At 47.2% G+C, this 26,323-nt stretch overlaps 1 protein-coding gene across 2 annotated transcripts in view; it reads left to right on the top strand.

Annotated features, from left to right (window-relative positions):
- The first annotated feature begins 1,709 nt into the window (after nucleotides 1-1,709).
- The window catches only part of LOC140429269 (uncharacterized), a 123,474-nt gene continuing 98,860 nt past the window's right edge, over nucleotides 1,710-26,323 (top strand). Inside the window, exon 1 of one of the 2 annotated variants that reach the window (XM_072516050.1) lies at nucleotides 1,710-2,031. In XM_072516050.1, the coding sequence (XP_072372151.1) occupies nucleotides 1,914-2,031 (118 nt within the window). In that variant the 5' untranslated portion in view covers nucleotides 1,710-1,913. The remainder of the gene's footprint in view (nucleotides 2,032-26,323) is intronic. The other variant, XM_072516051.1, reaches the window with a different exon arrangement.

The raw sequence follows: 26,323 nt of genomic DNA, 5'->3' as shown, positions 1-26,323 counted from the left end.
GCCATTTCTTTGTTTCTTATTATTACTTCTCCAGCCACGTTTTCCAGTGATCCAATGTCTATTTTTGCTCCTCTCTTACCTTTTATATATTGAAAGAAACTCTTCCTATCTTCTTTTACATTACTAGCTAACTTGCACTCATATTTCATCTTCTCTCCCCTTATTGCTTTTTTAGTTGCCCTCTGCACGCTTTTAAATGATTCCCAATCCTCTGGCTTCCCACTAATCCTTGCCACTTTGTATGCTTTTTCTTTTTCTTTTATGCTGTCCTTCCCTCGTCAACCATGGATGCCTTGGCCTCCCCTTAGCATGTTTCCTCCTCCTTGGGATGAATTTCTGTTGTGCCTCCCGAATAACCCCCAAAAACTCCTGCCATTGCTGTACCACTGACTTCCCTGCTAGGCTCCTTTTCGAATCAACTCTGGCCAGCTCCTCCCTCATGTCTTTGCAGTTACCCTTATTTAATTGTGATACCGTTACATCTGACTCCACCTTCTCCCTCTCAAACTGCAGGGTAAATTCTATCATATTGTGGTCACTGCTCCCGAAAGATTCCTTCACCTTAAGATCCCTAATCAAGTTTGCCTCATTACCCATCACCAAATCCAGAATTGCCTGTTCCCTAGTGGGCTCTACCACAAGTTGCTCCAAAAAAAATCTCTTAAGCATTCCACAAATTCCTTTTCTTGGGATCCACTACCAACCTGATTTTCTCAGTCCACCTGCATATTGAAGTCACCCGTGATTATTGTGATATTGCCTTTTTTACATGCTTTCTCTATCTCCTGATTTATTTTCTGCCCTACATCCTGACTACTGCTAGGGGCTTGTCCATAACTCCCATCCGGGTCTTTTTACCTTTGCGATTCCTCACCTCTACCCACAGAGATTCTATGCCTTCTGATTCTATATCGCTCCTTGCTATCAATTTAACTTCATTCCTTACTAACAATGCAACCCCCGCCCCCTTTGGCCATCTGCCTGTCCTTTCGATAGGACACATATTCTTGTATATTTAGATCCCAGCCCTGAACCCCTTGCAGCCACGTCTGCGATGCCTACAACATCGAACCGGCCAATTTCCCTCATCAGCCATGTCGCCGGTTTCGCGATTTTTAAAAGCTGAAGTGAACCGCGCCGTAGGGAACTTGGCCCATCGGAGGAGAATCACGAGACCTTGGAGAATACCGGGTCGGGCTCGCTAATAATATGCAAATGCTGTCTACGGTGCCGCTGTCGAGGTGACGGAGAATTGCGATTTGGCGTCAAATCGGCACCTGCCGCGATTTTGGCATCGGGACCTATTCCCTGTCCAATTTCCCGGTTTCACCGGCCACCGGAGAATGCCACTCCTCATCCTTGCATTTGAGTTGAATTATTGGCCAAAACGACGAGGGTGAGCTTTTGCTGCTGTCTTGCAGGAGACAATCGGGCGGCTTTCGCTAAATTGTACCCGCAAAAGCTTTGATTTGTTTTCTTTACGAAAACCAAAAACTGATCTTTGTTCTGTTCCTTGACGGGACGAATCCGCCTAATTTCCGATGCTGCTGAGACGCGGGCAGGAGTTGAGGCAGAAGAGAAGATGCCGCCGCAGTGGCGGGAGGGGAGGGAGCCCGGAGGGAACTCCCCCTGAACAGGGCCAGTGTCGACACTGAAGCCGGCGTCAGCAGCCACACCCTCTGGCCTCGCCTCGCCTACTCACAAATTCACCTGATCAAACAGGTTTCCTTCTTCAGGGTTATTTGCGTTGAGGCTACAATCTGAGCAGAGTGAGGTCGACTTCCATCAGCTCCTCCTGCTCTTTGGCAACAAGATAACTGAGAACTGCTTTAAAAAAAATACAAAAGTCGATACTTTCTTTCAAGTATCACCGCCCAGGGTTAGTTTGTGTGTATGTTTCGATCGGGTTTCAGATGTCGAATAACAACAGTTCCTTGTGGGGTATGCGACCTCAAGGTGGAAACATGAAAGGATTGTTCGAGAACATCGTCAAGGGCCCCTCAAGGGATGGCTCCTCTCAACTGGAGATCCGTGAGTTCAGACCAAAGCGGGGTTACCGAGATACGGCGGGGACTGGGTGATGTTGCTGGGTTCATTGAGACATTCCTAAAGATAAAACCAGTCACTCCGCATTCTAACGAGTTACGCAACGCAGTGCAAAACGAAATAATAATGTAATGCTTTATAATATAGTACACAGTGTGGTTGAAAGCCCTTTGGAATCGTCATGTAGAAAATGCAGGATGAATTTCCGCAAACCAAGGTTTCACTCAGTGACAGTGCTGCGATGACCTTGATCATCTGTTTTAGATATTGGTTGAAGGATGGATGTTGGACATCAGGAGAACTCCCCGCTGGGGTTCCTGCTGCTGCCCCCGGGCTCCTGCTCTCTCCTGGCTACGATCATAGAATCTTCATAGAATCTCTGTAGTGCGGAAGGAGAGAAGGAGGCCATTTGGCCTATCCAGTCTGCACTAAACCTCTGAAAGAGCACCCTGACTATCGAGTCTGCACCAAATCTCTGAAAGAGCACCTTACCTAGCTCTCTCCCCGCCCCGTTACTTAACATGCACATCCTTGGACACAAAGAGGCAATTTTAGCATGTCCATCTAAATCCATTTACACTGCGCATCTTTTTGGACTGTGGGAGGAAACTGGAGCCCCCAGAGGAAACCTACACACACTCTGGGAGAATGTAGAAACTCCTCACACTTGCCCAAAGTTGGAATCGAATCCAGGTCCCTGCGCGCTGTGAGACAGCAGTGCTAACCACAGTACCACTGTGCTGCTCCTGCTCTCCTAGGATCTACTCCCACCCCTCCTACTCTCCAACCCCCCCACTCCTGCTTTCTTTCAGCTCCTTCTATCTCTAAGCACCATCTCTCTCAGCTCCTGCCTTTACTGGGCTCTGTTCTCCATTGCCAAGGATAAGGCAGAGATAAGCAAACACATTAATCTCACTGAAATCTGTAAGTACATACATACCTGTTTTCTTAAAAGCATCATTAAAATGCAACAAATACATGCAATACTTTCACATGAGTATGAAAGGGTTTTGCAACTTAGATGGGACTGGGATTAGAACAGTACAACACAGTACAGGCCCTTCGGCCCATGATGTTGCGCCGACCACTTATCCTAATCTAAGATCAACCGAACCTACACCCCTTCAATTTATTGCTGTCCATGTGCCTGTCTAAGAGTCGCTTAAATGTCCCTAATGACTCTGACTCCACCACCTCCGTTGGCAGTGCATTCCACGCACCCACCACTCTCTGTGTGAAGAACCGACCTCTGACATCTCCCCAATATCTTCCTCCAATCGCCTTAAAATGATGTCCCCTCATGACAACCATTTCCGCCCTGGGGAAAAATCTCTGGCTATCCACTTTATCCATGCCTCTCATCACTTTGTGTACCTCTATCAAGTCACCTCTCTTCCTTCTTTGCTCCAATGAGAAAAGCCCTAGCTCCCTCAACCGTTCTACATAAGACATGCCCTCCAGTCCAGACAGCATCCTGGTAAATCTCCTCTGCACCATCTCCAAATCATCCACATCCTACCTATAATGAGGCGACCAGAACTGGACACAATATTCCAAGTGTGGTCTAACCAGGGTTTTCTAAAGCTGCAGCAAAACCTCGCGGCTCTTAAACTCAATCCCCTTGTTAATGAAAGCCAACACGCCATGCGCCTTCTTAACAACCCTATCAACCTGGGTGGCAACTTTAAGGGATCTGTGTACGTGGACCCCAAGATCCCTCTGTTCCTCCACACTTCCAAGAAATCTGCGTTTTACCCTGTATTCAGCATTCAAATTCGACCTTCCAAAAGGAATCACTTCACATTTATCTAGGTTGAACTCCATCTGTCACTTCTCAGCCCATAAGACCATAAGACATGGGAGCAGAATTTGGCCACCCGGCCCATCGAGTCTGCTCCGCCATTCAATCATGACTGATATTTTTCTCATCCCCATTCTCCTGCCTTCTCCCCATACCCCTGATCCCCTTATTAATTAAGAACCTATGTATCTCTGTCTTAAAGACACACAGTGATTTGGCCTCGACAGACTTCTGCCGCAAAGAGTTCCACAGATTCACCACTCAGCTCTGCATCCTGTCAATGTCCTGTTGTAACCTGCAACAGCCCTCAATGCTATCTACAACTCCACCAACCTTCGTGTCATTGGCAAACTTACTAACCCACACTTCCACTTCCTCATCCAAGTCATTTATAGAAACCGAGTCATTTATAAAGGAGCAGAGGTCCTAGAACAGATCCCTGTGGGACACCACTGGTCATCAACCTCCAGGCGGAATACTTTCCATCCACTACCACTCACTGTTTTCTTTCGGCCAGCCAATTCTTTATCCAGACAGACAAATTTCCCTGTATCCCATGCCTCCTGACTTTCTGAATGAGCCTACCATGGGGAACCTTATCAAATGGATTCTGTGATTACCATTTGAAAAGGGTTGTTCAAAGAAAAATATTTGAGATACGCTAGTTTAGATTATGTGCTTTATTCTCAGTAATTGGAGAATTAATTCACAAACCTCTGACTCAGATTTGAGACTATTCGCACTGAGTTGATGCTGACATAAAATGCATATTGTGTGTAAGGCTATCATTGTATGATAGATTATGTTTTTGCCACAGTTTTGAATTATGAATCCTGTGGTTTTGTTTTTCTTTCCTCTGAAAAGTGTAAATTAGTGGCATTGATAATGCAAACCATTTGGGAAGATCTGACGCAGATCCTTTTATACTGAAGATTTAGTTTGATCAGCCATACACAGTTAAGCTCCTAGTCTGGTCATTGACTGTGAAAATTGAATTTTTGACTTATTCCAAGGTGCATAAGCTGAATAATAACAATCTTTATTCGTGTCACAAGTAGGCTGACATTAACACTGCAATGAAGTTACTGTGAAAATCCCCTAGTTGCCACATTCCGACGCCTGTTCGGGCACACTGAGGGAGAATTCAGAATGTCCAATTCACCTAACAAGCATGTCTTCCTGGATTTGTGGTGGAAACCAGAGCACCCGGAGGAAACCCACGCAGACATGGGGAGAATGTGCAGACTACGCACAAAGTCACCCAAGCCGGGAATCGAACCCGGGTCCCTGGTGCTGTGAAGAATCAGTGCTAACCACTGTGCTACCTTAAGATAACACAAAATGCAAAAAGTACATTATTCCCAATTTTTACTTGGAGTGACCTGCTTCCAGGAAATTAGAATTCTTCAATGATCCACGATTGTAGTTAAGTGACGCATCTAGATATCAACCCAACACTGGAATTAGGGATACAGGATCTGGAGTACCATTCATCTTCTCAAGTCTGTTCTGCCGTTCAGTTAGAGTATGGCTAATCTGAACCTCAACCACATTTACCTGCGGTTACTCCATATCCATTGATGCCCTTACTCTTCCAAATAAAAATCTCTTGATTTCAGTCTTGAAAATTTCAAATATCCCAGCATTCACAGCCTATAGCTTGATAAACCTATATTTAAAGTTAAAACAATTTACAATTCACTGCTAACATTGTGATGATCCCAACAGTAGTGGATCTGTTCAGCTACCTTGAATATTTGCAAATCTATTCATAAAGGTGAATTCTCAAAACGTTCAATCCCTAACAAAAACAAATATTCATCCACCGGCTCCGTTATTTGAGATAGACTTAACCATCTTTAGTCAGAATCCATTTCTCACTCAGTGTATCCGAACAGGCGCTGGAGTGTGGTGACTAGAGGATTTTCACAGTAACTTCATTGCTGTGTTAGTGTAAGCCTACTTGTGACAATAAAGATTATTATTAAACACCCGGCTATCTCAGCCTTGAACATACTTCGCGACATATCTTCTACAGCTCTCTGCGGTAAAGAATTCCACAGATTCCCTACCCTCTGAGAGAAGAAATTCCTCCTCATCTTTGTCTTAAATGGGTGACTCCTTATTCTGAGATTACGCCCTCTGGTCCTAGACTCTCCCACAAGGGGAAACAATCTCTCAGCATCTACCCTGTTAAGCCCATCTTTACTCTGTTTAGATTTATTCAATTGGTGAAATATTACACGTATATACTCCCTAATTCAGCCACACTGCAGTGTCAGCAAGTTTCTCTTTATGGGTGTTCAAGTAATTCCCAATCACTGCCCTCCACCAGCAATAAATTAACCACAGTTGATATACAATGAACATCTAACACTGACCCCTGGGAACCCCTGCTGCATACTTTCATCAGTCTGAAAACAGCTGCTCACCTACACTGAAGAGAGTGAATGTTTAAATTGTGGATGGGTGCCAATTAAGCGGGCTGCTTTATCCTCGATGCTATTGAGCTCTTTGAATGTTGTTGGAGGTTGCTCGCATTCAGACAATTGGCTAGGATTCCATTACTCAACTCTTGATATAATGAACATTTGGAATGGCAGACTCCTGTTCACATGTTAAACCTTAGAAATGTAACAGCACAGAAAGAGGCCAATCAGCCTATCGTACCTGCGCTGGCCCAAAGAAATCTAGCTAACTATTCTAATCCCACCCTCCAGCACATGGTCCATAGCCTTACAAGTTACATCACTTGAGTTGTAGATCCAGCTCCCTTTTCAATGAGATGGGCATGTCTGCCCATCAATGAGATGGGCATATATGTTGTGTTGCCCTATTATGTATTTTCTTTTATTCCCTTTTCTTCTCATGTACTTAATGATCTGTTGAGCTGCTCGCAGAAAAATACTTTTCACTGTACCTCGGTACCCGTGACAATAAACAAATCCAATCCAATCCAATCCAATGTCTGCTTCCACGACCAAATCAGGCTGTGAATTCCAAACACTTACCACCCTCTGGGTGAAGAAGTTTTTTCTCATGTCCCCTCTAACCCTTCTACCAATCACCTTAAACCTGTGCCCCCTTGTAATTGATTTCACTGCTAGGGGAACAGGTTTTTACTGTCTATCTAGGCCCCTCAATCTTGTACAGCAAAATTAGGAATCTTAAGCTTTTTTAAGGAAAACAATCCCAGCCTATCCAATCTTCCCTCACAGCTGCAATTTTCAAGCCCCAGCAACATTCTTGTAAATCATCTGCACTGCAGAGCAATTATGTCCTTTCTGTGTTGTGACCAGAACGGTACACAAAATTCCAGCTGTGGCCGAACCAGCATTTTATACAGCTTCATCATTACATCCCTGCTTCTGTATTCAATAGCTCATCTAATAAAGGAAAACATTCCATACGCTTTCTTGACCACCTTGCCCACCTGCCTGCCATCTTCACGGACCTGTGGACATGCATTCTGAGGCCTCTCACTTCCTCTACCTATCCTTCTGTTTGTTGCTTTGTTTGCCCTCCTCAATTGCATTACCTCACAATTCTCTGAATTGAATTCCATTGGCCACTTTTCCACCCATTCAACCAAATCATTGATATAATTCTGGAGCTATCTGGGAGCTATCCTCTTCACTACCAACTACATGCCCACTTTTGTGTCATCTGCAAATTTTCCAATCAGGTCACCCACATTTAAGTCCAAATCATTAATATATACAACAAACAGCAAGCGACCCAGGACTGAGCCATGTCGAGGCCACTGGAAACTTTTTCTTTCATCAACCGTTACCCTGGGTGGCACAGTAGCACAGTGGTTAGCACTGTTGCTTCACAGCTCCAGGGTCCCAGGTTCGATTCCCGACTTGGGTCACTGTCTGTGTGGAGTCTGCATGTTCTCCCTGTGTCTGCATGGGTTTTCTCCGGGTGCTCCGTTTTCCTCCCACAGTCCAAAGATGCGCAGGTTAGGTGGATTGGCCATGCTAAGTTGACCTTAGTGTCCAATAAGGTGAGGTGGGGTTACAGGGATACAGTGGAGGTGTGGGCTTAAGTAGGGTCCTCTTTCCAAGGGCCGGTGCAGACTCGATGGGCCGAATGGCCTCCTTCTGCACTGTAGGTTTAATGGTTCTATATCCGTTTCCTGATGCTGAGAGAATTTTAAACCCAACCTGCCACCTTCCTCTATCCCATGGGATTTCACTTTTCTGGCCAATTTGCCATGTCGGACATTATCAAATGCCTTCATAAATCTATGCAGACAACATCCACTGCATTACCCTCATCAATCCTCCTTGTTAGTTCCTCAAAAGTTTTGATGAAATTAGTAAGACATGACCTTCCCCGAACAAAACAAATCCATTTTGTCTAAGTGACGGTTTATCCTGTGTCTTAGAATTAATTCCAATAATTTGCCCACCAAAGCCTCTCATTATTTGATCTTTTCCTTACACCCTTTTTAAATAATGGGACAGCAATCACAGACCACCAATCCTCTGGTATCTCACCAGTTTCAAGGTCTTTTATCTCCCTTGTTTCTTTTAATATCCCGAGATACAATCCATCCGGCCCTTGTGACTTTTCCAACATGGACAGGTGTCCATGCGGGAAGCTGAATAGTAAACCCTGTTTAGTTTGGTTGTGGTCTCAGCAGTGGTCCCTCGTTGTCAGACATTCAGCGCCTGAACAAAGGATCTAACATCAGAAGGTGCAGGGGGAGGGCAGCACGGTGGCACAAGTGGTTAGCACGGTTGCCTCACGGCGCCGAGGTCCCAGATTCGATCCCGGCTCTGGGTCACTGTCCATGTGGGGTTTGTACATTCTCCCCATATTTGCGTGGGTTTCACCCCCACAACCCAAAAGATGTGCAGGTTAGGTGAATTGGCCATGCTAAATTGCCCCTTAATTGAAAAAAATGAATTGGATACTCTAAATTTAAATAAAAGAAGAAGGTGCAGGGAGGAAGGGGGGAACTGCGACACTGCCCTGATTCCCATCACGTCCTAGCGCACCTGTGGCTTGGGTCCCTCGCTGATCCTGAGCCTCTGGAGGGTGCAATACAAACAAATACCACTGCTCCCAATGGCACTGCCTGCAATGGAGGGCTGCTGTGAGCCTCTGATTCAGCAGTAGCTCTTGGGGGGGGGGGGGGGGGGGGGGGCGCGTGGGGGGGGGGGGGGGCGGTAGAATGTCCGCCCTTGGGGTCCTTCGTCCTGGGCAAGGCCCGACTCTGGCCACCTAAGTGCTATTATAGCAGGCCTTGCCCAACGGAGGCGATGCAGATCTCTTGCTAGCTCTCCAATTGGTCGCCGAGATTTCTGCGACCTCGAATATTTTTCACCCACTGTTAATTAGAAGACAGTGCTTTTATTCGATACTTGAAACACACAACGCAACTATGGTGCAAAATAAAGTGTCAGGCTATTAACTAAATATTCTAACTATTAAATATTGTGTTTGTTCATTTTTAATGTCAAATCACTGCTCATATTCCCCAGTGGTTTCACTTTGTTAACTGCTCGTCCTTGGCTGGTTAACATTGTGGTAATACCAGGTATTGCGGTACCTGAGAGGCCGACGCCATTGGTTGAGACCCTGGAGTCTACCATTGGCTGTGTGAAGTAGCTCTGTCCTGAAGGCGGGGTATAAGAGATGGTGCCGTCCCAGCAGCCTTCACTTCTGTAACGAAGTTGCTGGGGATCAGTTCTAGTGCATTAAAGCCTCAGTTACTGAATACCTTCGTCCCGAGTATATTGATTGCGCATCAAACATTTTCCCATCATCTCTATTTCTGTCGAGAAAGCATGCGGTAAAATTGTTAAGATTTTAATCCAAAATAAATATAAAATACATGCAACATACTGGGCACAATTTACGTAAACATTTCTAAGTTATTTTGGGCGCGATTGGTAGGGTGTTTCTCGACTGCCGCATTGGATTTGGATTTGTTTTATTGTCACATGTTCCGAGGTACAGTGAAAAGTATTGTTCTGCGTACAGTCCACACAGATCGTTCCATACATAAGAAACTAGAGAGAGTCGTGAACACAGCCCAGTCCATCACATGTAGTGCTACTCAGTAGAGAAGAGATTCGTCCAGTCCATAAAAGGGTCATTCAGGAGTCTGGTAACAGCAGAGAAGAAGCTGTTTTTGAACTTGTTAGTGCATGTTCTCAGACTTCTGTATCTCTTGCCCGATGGACGAGGTTGGAAAGAGAATAAGCCGGGTTTGGGGGTGGGGGGGCATTGATTATACTGCCCGCTTTCCCAAGGCAGTGGGAGGTGCAGACAGAGTCAATGGATGGGAGGCGGGTTTGTGTGATGGACTGGGCTGTGTTCACGACTCTCTGTAGTTTCTTACGGTCTTGGGCCGAGCAGTTGCCATACCAGGCCGTGATATAGCCAGATAGATGCTTTCTATGGTGGATCTGTAAAGGTTGATAAGAGTCAATGTGGACATGCCAAAGTTCCTTTGTTCATGAGAAGGTATCGGTGCTGTTGTGCTTTCTTTAAAGTAGTGTCGACGTGAGTGGACCAGGACAGATTGTTGGTGATTAGCACACCTAGGAATTTGAAGCTGTCAACCATCTCCACCTCCACACCATTGATGCAGACAGGGGCATATCTGATAATTTGCTTCCTGAAGTCAATGATTAGCTCTTTAACTTTGCTGACGTTGAAGGAGTGATTGTTATTATTACACCACTCCATTATGCAAAATGAATGAAAATCGTTTATTGTCACAAGTAGACTTCAAATGAAGTTACTGTGAAAAGCCCCTAGTCGCCACATTCCGGCACCTGTTTGGGGAGGCTGTTACGGGAATTGAACCGTGCTGCTGGCCTGCCTTGGTCTGCTTTCAAAGCCAGCGATTTAGCCCTGTGCCAAACAGCAGGTTCTGTATCTCCCTCCTGTCCTCTGACTCATCGTTGTTCGAGATCTGACCCACTACATTCGTGTCATCAGCAAACTTGTAGATGGAGGTGGAGCCAAATTTTGCCACACAGTTGTGCGTGTATAGGGAGTATAGTAGGGGGCTAAGTACGCAGCCTTGTGGGTCCTGGTATTGAGACTACCGTGCTGGAGGTGTTGTTTTTTATCCTTACTGATTGTGGTCTATGAGTCAGGAAGTTGAGGATCCAATTGCAGAGGGAGGAGACAAGTCCTAGGTTTTGGAGCTTTGATATGAGCTTGGTTGGGATTATGATGTTGAAGGCGGAGCTGTAGTCAATGAATAGGAGTCTGATGTTGGAATCCTTGTTGTCGAGATGAGTGTAGGGCCACGGAGATGGCGTCTGCTGTGGACCGGTTGTGGCAGTATGCAAATTGCAGTGGATCAAGGCATTCTGGGAGTATGGAGTTGATGTGTCTCATGATCAACTTCTCGAAGCACTTCATTCCGATTGATGTCAGGGCCAGATGGTGGTCATTGAGGCATGTTGCCTGGTTCTTCTTTGGCACAGGTATGCTGGTTGTCTTCTTGAAGCAGGTGGGAACCTCGGAGCGGAGTAGGGACAGGTTGAAGATATCCGCGAACACATCTGCCAGTTGGTCCACGTAGGATCTGAGTGCACGACCCGGGAACCCGTCAGGACCGTTGTTTTCCGAGGGTTCATTTTCAAGAAGGCTGAACTGACTTCGGAAGCTGTGACGGTGGGTATGGTGTGTCTGGGGCTGCTGGGGGACTCGATACTAGATTGATGGTTTCCTGTTTGAACTAAGTATAGAATGCATTGAGTTCATTGGGGAGGGGTGCGCTGTTGCCAGAGATTCTATTCGGCTTCCCTTTGCAGCCCATTACATTGTTTAAGCCTTACCACAACCGACGAGAGTCCGTGACGTTAGTCTGTAACTCTAGCTTAGTCTGGTTTTGTCTCTTGGCATCCCTGATGGCTTTGGGGAGGTCGTACCTGGATTTCATGTATAGGTCAGGGTCGCCTGTCTCGAACGCCTCAGACCTGGCCTTCAGTATGGAATGAATCTCCCAATTAAACCATGATTTCCGGTTGGGGAACATATGTACTATCTTCTTTGGCATGCAGTCTTCTACACATTTGCTGATCAAGTCTATGACGGTGGTGACATACTCGTTTAGGTTGGCCGCTGAGTTCTTGAATGTGGACCAATCCACTGACTGCAAGCAGTCGCGTAGGAGCTCTTCTGTTGCCGGATTCTCCCGCTTAAGTTTGAATGCCGAGAAAAGGAGCACCGTTTTATGGTCTGATTTTTCAAAGAGCAGTCGGGGGATGGAACGGTAGGCGCTCATTGGTGTAATCGCCTATTTAACGGCACTTAGTTCCAGAAATGAGCCCCCATGAGCTTCTCGTCATTACTGGCTGTTTCACCGCCTGATTTGCCAGACTTGCGCCTCAGCGTCTCACTGCTAACAAGACGGAGCTGCTTTTAAGCACTCCCTCACCACTCACTCCCAGTTAACATGCAAGCATGGCAGTGCACAGACCTGATCCTTATTTTGGGAATGCTGACCTGGCTAGGCCAGCCCACACTGTTGATGCGAGACGGGACATCCTGTTCCCCCGAGGACGTCAGACGACCAGCAGCAGGGTCACCAATACTGCCTGGGAGGCAGTGGCAATGGCTGTCAGTGCAGGCAGCGTGACCAGGAGGACCGCCATCCAATGTCGAATGAAGACCAATGACCTCCACCGAGCTGTAGGGGTAAGTTACCATCTCTCTCCTGGCAGCAGCTCTGCCTGCCAGCCCTCAAATTCCCAACCTCCCTGCTGCACGATCAATAACCTCAGAAACGAGATTGGAGACAATTGAAGGCTTTAATACGCAAGATGTTTCCCCCAGCGGCACAGGTACAGAAGAAAGCTGCTGGAGCGGCACGGGCTCTTATACCCCGCCTTGCAGGGCGGAGCTAACATACAAGCTTATCCAATGGGAACAAGTACATTCTCCACCAATGGTATTCCGGCATTACTAGGTACCATAATCCTCCTAACACAGACTACCACACTCACTCCCCCAACTAATCACTGGCTGACACCTCGCACCCTCCCCACATCCGATCTTTGTGCTTGCTTCTCAAAACACTCTGGCACCCAGCAGCACAACCTCTTCATGACCCGATGAGGTGACTACACATGCAATCTGCTATAGACACCCCATCCCACCACCCGTCCCGACTTATCAAGCGTGCGGCTCACAATGTCCTCTCTATGTCCCTGTAGAAGAACGTAGACCATTATAAGCAGGAAAGGGCCAAGACAGAGGGCGGAGTACCAGATTTCCGGGTCCACTATGAGGAACCGGCCCTGGAAAGCGTGGGGTTTGTCCGAGGAGAGAGCAGTCATCAACAGTGATTTGGCCTGCACCACAGAGGTGAGGATCTACTACTCCTTCACCCAGATGACCTGTCTTAAGTGAGTTCATGCCACACAAATGATCCTTCCCTCCTACTGACCACATGTCCATTCTCACGCAGCATCTCCATCTGATGGAGCGGGGCCATCGGCAGTCGTTCCCCCTCTGCCACCTGGAGAGCTCCGAGGAGACCAACGGCGAAGCGTCACAGCCTCACCCCCACCTTCCGCCAACGCAGAGACACACACGTCGGTGGGCAACATTAGTGGACAGGCTTCTGGGGCACAATCTGGTGAGCACCACACAGTTGTTGATGCACATCAGGTGGAGGCAGGAACATCCAAGGGAGTCAGCAGTCGGAGGTCTACTGGATCCCAGGACTCAGCTGAGTCCCAGTCAGATGCCAAGCCTCTGGACAAGGTTATCCCAGAGCTGATGAAGATGATAGGACACAGCCGTGAGATTCAGGAGGGGAAGTCAGTAACATTCCAGCGAGTGCATAGGAAGAGTTGCAAAGGCTACGGATGCTGAAGATTATGCTGACAGTGTGTAGCACCGAGGCCAACACTGCTAGGGTGGCGACTGCAAAGAAAAGCCTGGAGCACAACGTCCTCGTCTTGAGTGATGGTGCCCAAGGCATGGCTCAGTCTGTGACGACCATGGCTGAGGACTTTGACATCATGCTCCAGTTGCTGAGGGACATGTCCCAGACACAGGCGGACATTGCCGAGACACTGCAGAGCATGGCCCAGTCACTGGGGACCATCGCTGAGGGCATTGACACCATGGTGGAGACAATGGGGAACTGCTAGGACTGACAGAGCCAGCTGATTCAGAGGCCCCTGGAGCTCATTCCAGCTACTCTCTCCCATGGAGTTGCCCAGGGCCTACGGGCACCATCAGGGAGATGGAAGCCCTGGAAGCGAACCCAAGACTTGCCACCAAGGAGACAACGGTAGTCTCCAAGTCTTCCGAATCTCCCCCTCCTGCCACCAGCGCATCTCTAGGGCAGCAGGCAGAACAGGGTGGCACGGTGATGCCGGTGACACCGGTAGGTCGCCAGGGCCCCCCAACTTCAGGCCCTATAGAGGACATCCACCAAGAGCATCAAAGGCCACAGGGCATCGAAGGTAGCAGCCTGCAAACACCTCTGATATGCATCCTGGGGACAAACCTGGATGTAGCAGTAGACCATGTGTTATGGGCCAGGGTTTAGAGAACCCCAAAATGTATCATGGAGTTCACCTGACCCACAACTTTTAATAGATTGTGGTATGGGGAGCACACGGCCCACTCTACAGGTGTGGTACAGCAGAAATGGAAAAGTATTTTTTTAAAGCAAAACAATGTTTATTCTATGAACTCAAGTTAACCTTTTTAAAACATACAGTGAACATCTTAGCAACCATTAATTCAAATACAACCCCCAAAGAATACAACACTAAGTAATCCTTACTTTCCTTTTAACATCCATAAGACTTAAAAAATAACTTTTAACAGAAGCACATTAGGTTAAAGTCACTACTGAGAGCAGTTATTAGTTTTAAATCACCAAAGGATCGATTTACATTCTTTAGATTACAGAGAGAGACTCTAATGCACCTCTAATATGACTGTGACTGCAGCTATCCCGCTCTAAAAACGAAACTAAAACACACCCTGCAGCAAACAGCCTAAAACGAAAGTAAAAAGCTGACAGACAGCCCAGCTCCAACCCCTCTCTGACATCTCTGCAGTAACAAACACCCATTTCTTAAAGGTACTCTCACATGACACATGAAAGATCAAGAAGAAAGAGGATCACTAAATGGGAACTGTGGGGCTGGGGCGTGTCGCTCATGGATGCACTTATGGGCTGTAGCTTGTGATATGCTGCACAAGTCCCCACTCGAGCCCTGGAATGATCCAGTTGTATAGACGTTCAGGGCTGCGGTGACCTTCACAGCCACCGGGAGGGGTGTCCTCCCTCTCCACGGGGTGCCAGGTCCGTGAGGGTGTGGCACAAGTGCCGTACTGTCTATATGTTGAGATGGAGTCTCCTGCAGCACATGCTGTCAGCCATCTCCTCGAAAGACCAACGATGCCTCTACACCTTGGGCCGATACTGGCATCCTCCTCTGGGTTCCTCCTTGGCCTGATGGGCGGTTCGGTCTTCAGGATGTGCGGTGGCCCCCTGCATGTGGAGTGCCGCCTCCAGCCTGCATCATCGCTGCTGCCTCGTCCGGCGTCTGGCCACCTGGGCTGTCACCAGCACCAGATGGCCAACCTCTGCAAGACCGACCTAACCAGCCAAATTGTTATATCTATAATTGGAGCTTCTACCTGGAACCCTCGAGCCAACCCCACCCTTACGTTCTTGCCTTCTCTCAGAGTGCCACCTAGCGAGCTAGTTGTGGTGGAGAACCTTGCTCTGCACACTCACCCACGGCCACAGCAGGAGCTCCTACACCCCAGATCCCTGCCAGGAACAGTAGGGAGACTGTGCTCAGGTGCCCTCCCCTGATCCACACACTCACCCTTTGGTCGTGAGGATATCCTCAGTACTGTAGCCCAGCTCTTGAGTGTTTGATTGTTGTCTGCTGCGTCTATGGTGCCGAGTTCAGCAAACAAAGTTTGATTGAAATGCGATGCAATAGTCATCGTCTGAGACATGGCACGTGTACCCACGAGAAGCCACTTGAGAATATTTTGTTTATTAAATGGTCAACAATGACAAAGTTTTGAAAATCAACTACATAACATTCCACATATCACACCAACCATTAAACACCAAGAAAACGTCACCGGTCCATATTGTTACCAATACAAAGCTACATCAGCTCATTTTCACAAAACAAAAAACACACAGTATTACCCTTCAACAGATACTTCAACAGAAATGGAGGATAAGCCTGAGAATGTGTTATCTTGTCCAAAACTTTGTCATAGAAATGATCTCGCCATCAATGTGTGATGTGTTAAACGCATCAGTGTCATTCTCCATCCAGGAGCTGCATCTGTGCAGGCCCGCCCACACGGCCCAATCTCACCGGAGCCACATACTGGCATCCACATATTCCACTGGCGCACAAGGTGCAGCTGAACATCATTGATTCCCAGCGTGTTTAACCCGCGGTCACGTGCCGGTTACATGCAGCACTCACCACACCAGCAACAAAAGCGTCATCAATCTAGGAAAGCATTTCTTCAACAGCGTCACCAGGTGACCCATTTGGATCAGTGTCGCGCACCAGGTCCTGCAGCGTCTTCTTGCTTCAAACTGGATTGCTTTCTGAACTCATGCGTCCCCCTGAGCCCAGTATTCCAGGACCCAGGTGTTGTGTTCTGTGACCCTGTCTTTGTAATGATTCATACAGAACTGCTGGTGACTTAACTAGAATGATGATTTATTGATTAACATGTGGTGAGGTAACAATCTGAACGCTTTACTACCTTACTACCAACCTGCAAGAGTCGGATGTCACATGATCGATGTCTGACGCCACCAGCTGGTTGGAGGTCGCATTGCTAACTAGAAACGATATTATTCACAGGCATATCACCACACCAGGTATCTTAGAAAAAATTGCCCTTCTTTCCGGCTACAGTAAAGGAAGGAAACAGCAACAGCAGCCTCCAGACATTTGCAACCACCAGCAGGAGCAAGCAGCAAAGACAACCTGCAACTGGGAGGTGTCACAGCTAACAAGGCCAATTCCTCATTAGCAATAGCCTTCAGCTATGAAGCTAGAGGCTGCTCACAGTCAAAGGGAGTTAAAGTGAGCTTCAGCACATAATCAAGATTAGGGCTCTGTACTGAAAGTGTTTGGTAGGACAGATAGGCAGCACCTATAGTTGCCCCTAGTACGGGTATTCACAATATCTAAAGATGGTTTGAAGTCCACTGATAAAAAGCCCCTCAACCCCCTTCTCTGATCTGCACGACCAAGCCCAAACCCCCTGAGGGGTCCCCAACCCTCTGAGCACTGGGACAGCAGCTCAGGTGCCCTTGATGATATGAGTGAGCACTCTGCAGGGTGATGGATTTCTAGTAGCGCTGTTTATTTCTTAATTTTACGAGAACTTTTCAATCATTTTCAAAAGACCATTAAGCTGAGAACATAAGAACTAGGAGCAAGAATAGGCAATTTAGTCTTTCGAGCTACTCAGTTCCCCACAGCAGCCATTGCACCAGCTTCACGTTTTTAATAAGGAGTATTAAACAACGCCGCGTGATTTCTTGCTGGGGAGCGGTTAATTCATGTGAAGTCATTACTTTCGACTTCAATCTTGCTAATGAGATGGAAATTAATGAATATGAGGGTTAATGACATGCTCACCATATTTGGGCGTGATTTGGAACTCGCCATCGAGAGCGGGCCGGTTATATAGCAAACTGATCCGCGTTGGCCTGAATCTCGATTTTGTCCTGTCCTGCTATTTAACCAGCGTGTCCAGATCCATGCCGGGCGCAATGCGGTGGTTCAATCACGCGCAATGTGTCTAGAAATGTTAATGGTATATGCAGCAATTTAGCTCTAAATATTCTGCATAAAATGTAGACAGAAACATAAAAACTGGGAGCAGGAGGAGGCCGTTCGGCTCTTCGAGTCTGCTCCACCATTCAGTGTGGTCATGGCTGATTGTCAATCTCAACGCCACCCCCCCACCCCCACCCCATAACCCTTGACCTCTTTAGGCTCTAGAAATGTATTTATTTCTTTTTAAGATACATTCAGTGACTTGGCCTCTACAGCTTTAGAGAATTCCACAGGTTCGCAATCCTCTGGAGTGAGGAGGTTTCTCATCATCTCAGTCCCAAATGGCCTACCCAGTGTCCTGAGGCTGTGACCCCTTGTTCTAGAGCCCCATTCAGAGGATACAGCATCTCAGCATCTAGTCTGTCCAGGCCTGTTAGAATTTTTAAAAATATATAAATTTAGAGTAACCAATTCTTTTTTTCCAATAAAGGGACAATTTAGCGTGACCAATCTGCCTACCCTGCACATCCTTGGGTTTGTGGGGATGAGACCCACGCAGACACCGGGAGAATGTTCAGACTCCACATGGACAGTGACCCGGGGCTGGGATCGAACCCGGATCCTCAGCGCAGTGAGGCAGCAGTGCTAACCACTGCACCATCTTGTCGCCCTGGTCTGTTAGAATTTTCTACGTTTCAATGAGATCCCCTCTTATTCTTCTAAATTTCATTGAACACAGGCCTAGTTGACCCAATCTCTCCTCATACGACAATTCTGCCATTCCAGGAATCAGTCTGGTGAATCAGGTAATCATGCAGATTATCTATATGATAACATGGAATACATTGAGGGGGCCACAGCAGGTCACGAGAGATTTACCTCATGGAGTCTTCGAGTTTTACAGCACAGGAAGTGGCCCTTCGGCCCATCGTGGCCGCGCCAGCCATCGAGCACCTATCTACTCTAATCCCATTTTCCAACAGTTGGTCCGTAGCCTTGTATGTCATGATATTTCAAGTGCTCATCTAAATACTTCTTAAAAGTTGTGAGGGTTCCCGCCTCTACCACCCTTTTAGGCGGTGAGTTCCAGATTCCCAACACCCTCTGGGCGAATAAAGTTTTCCTCACATGCCCCCTGGTTATTGACCCCTTCACTAAGGGGAAAAGTACCTTCCTATTCACCCTATCCATGTCCCTCATAATTCGATACACCTGAATCAGCTAATTGAGGCAAACAAGATGATAAAAGGTATTGGCAAAGTAGACGGAGAGCAGATGCTTCCTCTCGTGAGGAAGTCCAGAATGAGAGGTCCTAGTTTTAGGATAAGGGGTAGCAGATTTGAAACAGAAATGAGGAGAAATTACATCTCTCAAAGAATTGTGAATCTGGAATTCACTGCCACAGAGTGCGGTGGATGTCAGGACATTGAGTAAATTTAAGGAGGAGATAGACAGACTTTTAATTAGTAACGGGTTGAGGGATTATGGAGAACGGGCAGGACAGTGGAGTTGAGGCCGAGATGAAATTAGCCATGGTGGTATTGAATGGCGGAGCGGGCTTGAAAGACTAAATTGCCTATTCTTGCTCCTAGTTCTTATGTTCTTGTATTTATGTTCTTTTGAAAATGATTGAAAAGTTCTTGTGAAATTAAGAAATAAATAGCGATACTAGAAATACATTCTGAAAACCACAAACCTTCCATCACCCTGCAGAGTGCTCACTCACATCATTAAAAAGTCAGTGAACTGGGGGCAGCACGGTAGCATTGTGGTTAGCACAATTGCTTCACAACTCCAGGGTCCCAGGTTCGATTCCCGGCTTGGGTCACTGTCTGTGCAGAGTCTGCACATCCTCCCCGTGTGTGCGTGGGTTTCCTCCGGGTGCTCCGGTTTCCTCCCACAGTCCAAAGATGTGCAGGTTAGGTGGATTGGCCATGCTAAATTGCCCTTGGTGTCCAAAATTGCCCTTAGTGTTGGGTGGGGTTACTGGGTTATGGGGATAGGGTGGAGGTGTGACCTTGGGTAGGGTGCTCTTTCCAAGAGCTGGTGCAGACTCGATGGGCCGAATGGCCTCCTTCTGCACTGTAAATTCTATGATAACTGTGAGCTGTGCTGGGACATTGATCCTTTGTTTTCCAACTGTGTTATCAATGTCCGAATGGACACTCAAAATATCATTCCTTTCTTTGCAGATGATGAATATTGTTGTGGGTATGATATAATTCAGTTTGGCTGGAGGCTTGTAAATGAGGTGTAGGTTTATTGAACGTAGAGAATGTCAAAAGTTGTTTATTAATTACTGTCTTATGTGGATGAAAAATCTTCGAATAAAATCTGACGTGATATTAAACATGGGTAGCACAGTGGTTAGCAGTGTTGCTTCACAGCGCCAGGGACCTGGGTTCGATTCCCGCTTGGGTCACTGTCTATGCGGAGTCTGCAAGTTCTCCATGTGTCTGCGTGGGTTTCCTCCAGGCGCTCCGGTTTCCTCCCACAAGTCCCGAACGATGTGCTGTTAGGTGAATTGGACATTCTGAATTCTCCCCCTGTGTACCCGAACAGGCGGCGGAATGTGACGACTAGGGGCTTTTCACAGTAACCTCATTGCTGTGTTAATGTAAGCCTATTTGTGACAATAATAAAGATTATTATTATTAGTTTTTCGAGATCAAACAGTTTAAGATCGTGTTTGGTGAAACACAGCTAAAGCATTTGGTTCAAATGATGAGGAAAGTTTGAATTTTCTGGAGGTAATGGAGCTGAATGATTCGGAAAGAACTCTGGAGTGTTGTGTTTCACTTGGGGAACTGGAACTTAATCAGTTTCCAATCTATTTTGGTTCCAGAATGCGGTAAGCAAGGTTACCATGGTTGTGTCCAGTAACTTTCTTTCCTGAATTTCTGCCTTTTTCTCCTTCCTTTCCTAAGATGGTACATTCCATGGAAGTCATTAGGCTTCTAGTATCTGACCTGGTGACAATTATACATTGGTGAGCTCAAGGAGTAAGTGTTGGCAGCTTATTAGACTATAAGGGGGTTGAGCCTGATCAACAACTTCTTTGACACAAGCACTTTCCTAATCCAGGACAATAAGGTCAATTACACAGTTTGGTTTCACATGGTTACCATTGCTGCTCCCCTGAGGAGAGATATCTGGAAGTCCTACTGCACTTCCTGGCAGTGTGTGGTAAATATAGGATTTCACAATTGTTTTCTTGCTACAGTTTACCAAAGACCCCAAGTATTCTTCTCAATATTCATTGAGGCTGAATCACATACAACTCTGGTCAAATGTACTAGTGCAAATGTTCTCAAGCACCAGTTTCTAAGCTGCATGATTAATATATGTAACTTTTGACCACACTATAACCGCCACAGTATCACAACCGGGAGATGGTGGCCTAATGGTCTTTTAAAAAAAACAATTCTTTTTAAATTAAAACATTATTTTTAGAGTACCCAATTCTTTTTTTCCAATTAAGGGGCAATTTAGCCTGGGGGAATCCCGGAGAGGGGCCTCCAGAGATAGAGGTCTCCCCGGTGTGTGACCCTCTCCCCTGCAAATGGCGTCAATCCAGGTTCTTTTCCATCGATGTCACGCCCAGTCCCCGAAAGAAAAGAGGCGGGGAGTAGTGAGGATATCCCAACAGCTGCCGCTGTCCCCCGAGCAGGGTGCTTCGTGGTCAGACGGGACCCTAGAGGGCCCGTTCCACCCGGTACAATTTAGCACCCGGACTTGTTCAGTTTCTCAGGGGAGGGGGGCAGCGATAACCCCCTGCTTCTTAGGTTCTTAGCGGGTTACAGTTTGGAAGACCCTCTGTCCCAACCGCTGTCTTCGGGCACCTCTGCCACCATCCCAGACCTGTTTCCGGAGTTACTTTCGGGGCCTTCCAGTGACCAAGCAGCGAGGGCAGAGCAGGCATCTGCACCACCGCCTCCCGCTGGCCCGGGACCCCGGGAGGAGCCTGAGGAGATCCCGCCGGTCGATGATCCCGGTGGCGGGATCAAGGCGGCCCCTGAGTTGATTGGTGGGCCCGTGTCGCCCGCCGCACTCAGTGTGGTGGAGGATTCGGGCCCGGAGGGCGACTGTCCGACGGCTGTCAGCCGCACAGTGTCGGGAGCGCAGGATGCACAAGACGCTTTGTAGCGGGGTGGGGGACTCACTCGTGCCTAACACTATGTCGCCCCTCACCCTCTCTGGGGAACTTCCAGAATCTGGCACATCATAATTGAAGGTTCTTTTGTTTTGCTGCCTCTGTAGATAGTTCAGGTAGTGCCCTATTGGGCTCCCCTTCACCAACACTCCGACTCCCTCCCTCCCCACCACACTCCCCCCTCCTTCCTTTCCCTTCTGTTGGTACAGTGCCGAGGGTATCTGGCCTCTCCAGCGCAAAGTTTAGCGCTTGTACCATTTGTTTTTTGTAGAAACATGTTGCAAACTGTTTTAATAATCAGAGTATCTACCCCCCCCCCCTCCCTGTACATTGGTACTGAGGGGAGGATATTGTCATGTGAGAGTACCTTTAAGAAATGGGTGTTTATTAGTGATGTCAGAGTGTAGGCTGTCTGTCAGCTTTTTACTTTCGTTTTTGAGCAGGCTGCAGGGTGTGTTTTAGTTTCGTTTTTAGTGTTGGAGCTGAAGCCCGACCAAGCAGGTGTACTGTTCTCTCTGCCATCAAAAGACTATCTCTTGATCATTTGGTGAATTCAGGATTATAAATGTTCTCAGTAGTGAATATAAACCTAATAATGTGCTTCTGTTAAAAGGTATTTCTTTTGTCTTTTGGATGTTGTTTGGGAAGTTATTAAGCATTACTTAGTGTTGTATTCTTTGGGGTTTGTTTTTGAATTAATGGTTGCTAAGATGTTCACTGTATGTTTTTAAAAGGTTAACTTGAGTTTATAGAATAAACATTGTTTTGCTTTAAAAAATACTTTTCTATTTCTGCTGTACTACACCTGTAGAGTGGGCCGTGTGCTCCCCATACCACAATCTATTAAAAGTTGTGGGTCAGGTGAACTCCATGATACACTTTGGCGTTCTCTAAACTCTGGCCCATAACAATATCCTGTTTCTCCAATACAAAATGAGTGTTTGTACCGTTTTTCCTTGTATATATTTTTTACTGTTTTAATAAAAAGATATAGGGGAATCCCGGAATCTGGCACATCATAATTGAAGATTCTTTTGTTTTTCTGCCTCCATAGATAGTTCAGGCAGTGCCCTATTCGGCCCCCCTCTACCAACACCCCAACTCCCTCCCTCCCCACCACCCTCTTTTCCCCTCTCTCCCCACCACCCCCCTTCCTTTCCCTTCTGTTGGTACAGAGGCGAGGGTATCTGGTCTCTCCAGCGCAAAGTTTAGTGCTTGGACCATTTGTTTTTTGTACAACTGTGTTGTGAACTGTTTTAATAATCAGAGTATCCTACCCCCCCTCCCGTACGTTGGTACAGAGGGGCGGGTACCCTGTTACTCCATGCAAAATTAGTGTTTGTACCGTTTGGCCTTGTACTAATGTGATGGTTACTGTTTTAATAAAAAGATATGGCCAATCCACCTACCCTGCGCATGTTTTGGGTTGTGGGGGTGAGATCCACGCAAGCTCGGGGAGAATGTGCAAACTCCACACGCACAAACTCCACACGCACAATGACCCAGGGCCAGGATCGAACCTGGGTCCTCGGTGCTGTAAGGCAGCAGTGCTAACCACTGAGCCACCGTGCTGCCCTTGGCGTAATGGTATTGTCACTGAACTGGTAATCCAGCAACTCAAGGTAATGCTCTGGCGATTGACTTTGAATCCTACCACAGCAGATGGTGAAATTTGAATTCAACGAAAAAAAATCTAGAATTTATAATAGTCTAATGATGACTGAAACTGTTGCCGATTGTCGTAAAACCCCATCTGGTTCACTTTAGGGAAGGAAATCTGCCATCTTTACTTGGTCTGTAGGCCTACATATGACTCCAGACCCACAGCAATGTGGTTGACTTTTAAATGCCCCCTGAAATGGCCTCGCAAGCCACTCAGTTCACACAATTAGGGATGGGCAATAAATGTTGGCCCAGGCAGGGAATCCGATATCCCTTGAACAAAGAGGGAAAAAAAGCCGTAAGGATGGCGTGCAATGCTTTAACTCCAAGGTCAAGATGAATGTCGGGACAATATTTTTATGTATTGTTCGTTCTGAACATATTGTAGAAGTACCATATTGATCAAACTGCAGTTCATTTTTAAGGTCCATCTTCAAGTTTCTGCAGCGAGCCCACAAAAACGTAAGAAAATATAAAATGTCAAAAGATCATTAAACCCCAACAGCTAGTCGTCTCAGATATATGTGTATAATTCTTCCTAACATGGATGTTACCCAGTTTACTTATTTTGTCAACGTGAACATTGTTCGCTGGACCACCCTTTGTTTTCATCTCTAATTGCCCGAGAGAAGGTGGTGGTGAGCCTCTTTCTTGAACCGCTGCAGTCCACCTGGAGTAGATGGCTGTTCGGAAGGTAGCTCCAGGATTTTGACCCAGTGACAGTGAAGGTGATTTACTTCCAGGTCAGGATGGTGCAGGACTTCGAGAGGAACATGCAAGTGGTGGTGCACTCATTATTCCTGATTTACTAAAGGAATGTGAATAGCAAATGGCAAATCTTTCAAGAAAATAGAACTCTAGACATCTCCGTGGGCTCAGGAGTGAAGGAACAATTATATTCCCTTGTATTTGACTTATTTCGGCCTATATGGACATGGTTTTCCGTTGCACCAGGCACATAGTGGGAGAGGCCCAAAGTGCACTTTGCACGGGTGCTGAGCTGATCATGAGTCACCCGACTCGCTATACCCGATGTGATCTGGAATCGGCTCATCTAAATATGCTCGGTCCGTTTTAAACCGCGAGGCCTCACTGAGCCACAAATTAGTACTGATCTCCACAGAGACCAAGCGTGATGGCCATGCCGGGGGGCTTGGAGGCCATTGTAGCCTCTCGGGTGGTCGGGGCAGGGACCACCCGAGCACCCTGGCAGTGTCAACCTGGCAGCACCAACCTGACATCCTGCAATCGGGTTGCCATTTTGGAATTTCCTATTACAGGAACCCCTGTAATTGGGTGACTCCTCAGGGACCCCTGCAATAGGAAGACCTCCTCCCCCCAGATCCCTGTAATAGGGAGATTCCCCCTAGGGACCCCTGTACTAGGGGGACCCCCACAGGGACCCTGCCTAAAAGGAACCCCCCCACTCAAAGAAAAGAGACCCCTGTCTGGAAGCTAGCTCTTGCTCATGTATTTGCTTTGTTTGGCCCCTTGTCCCGCACTGTAACCAATCACTGTTTGTCGATGCACCATTTGTCAGTGTTCTCTGTTGATTATTCTTTTTGTCTACTATGTACGTACTGTGTACGTTCCCTCGGCCGCAGAAAAATACTTTTCGCTGTACTTCGGTACATGTGACAATAAATCAAATCAAAATAAAATAAAATAAAATCTAGGTCTGGAAGCTAGAAAGCAGTTCAGGCAGGGGCAGTGAGAAGAATTACAGCTGTAACACTTACCTTGAAGCTCCAAGTGTCCATTTCAGATTGATAGGGTTGTTAAGAAGGCATACAGTGTGCTAGCTTTTATTGGTAGAGGGATTGAGTTTTGGAGCCATGAGGTCATGTTGCAGCCGCATTTGGAGTATTGCGTGCAATTCTGGTCGCCGCTTTATAGGAAGGATGTGGAAGCATTGGAAAGGGTGCAGAGGTGATTTACCAGGATGTTCCCTGGTATGGAGGGAAGATCTTATGAGGAAAGGCTGAGGGACTTGAGGCTGTTTTCGTTAGAGAGAAGAAGGTTAAGAGGTGACTTATTAGAGGCATACAAGCCATTCTTAGCTTTCTAATAGTGGTCTGTGATTAACAGCATCTACAAACCATCAGCAGTTGTGATTCATTCATCCCCCTTCACGGTTCAGTGGCCCAAGTGTTGAAAACCCAGTGTTTACGAACATTGGTAAGTGCACTCCAAGCACTAAGTGCATTCCAATCACTCAAGTGTGTGATTGCACAGGGGTCTCTTTTTTTTGGGGGGGGGTCTCTGTGGGGGAGGTCCTTTCAGCAGGGGGTCCCTGAGGGAAGTCCCTGGGGAGGTTTCCCTATTACAGGGGTTCCTGTGGAGTGTCCCCCTGGGGGAGGGTGTCTGATAGGTATTGCATTGTGGAGGGGGGGAGGCCCTCGGTTGGGCACGGATGTTCTCAACCAGCGCGGCCCTGGCGTGGTGGCCCTCGCGGTGGTCCAAGGGGGTAACTCCTGGGGGGGAGTTGGTAGTTAGGGCCATGCTAATAGAGACCACAAGTGATCCGCGCGCACGTGATTCACAGCCTTGGGGACCCATCAAGACCCATTTGCATTCATTTTCATCCCCCCATTGGCGGCCATGGAATTTGTTCCCTTTGTTGGGACTTGTGGGAGGAAACCGGAGCACTCGGATGAAACCCATGCAGACACTGGGAGAACGTGCAGACTCCGCACAGGCAGTGACCCAAGCCGGGAATCAAACCTTGGATCCTGGCGCAGTGAAGCAACAGTGCTAATCAATGTGCTAATGTGCCACCCTACGTGGCCCCATAGCCTTGTATGCCTTGGGATCGAGAGTGCATATTGTGGTATTATCAGGTATTGCTGTACCTAAGAGGTTGATGACCATTGG

The sequence above is a fragment of the Scyliorhinus torazame genome, chromosome 9 (genome assembly GCF_047496885.1).
Source record: "Scyliorhinus torazame isolate Kashiwa2021f chromosome 9, sScyTor2.1, whole genome shotgun sequence".
In the NCBI taxonomy this organism is placed as follows: domain Eukaryota; kingdom Metazoa; phylum Chordata; class Chondrichthyes; order Carcharhiniformes; family Scyliorhinidae; genus Scyliorhinus; species Scyliorhinus torazame.
Note: the sequence above shows the minus strand (reverse complement) of the source record. Positions and strands in the feature narration are given on the sequence as shown.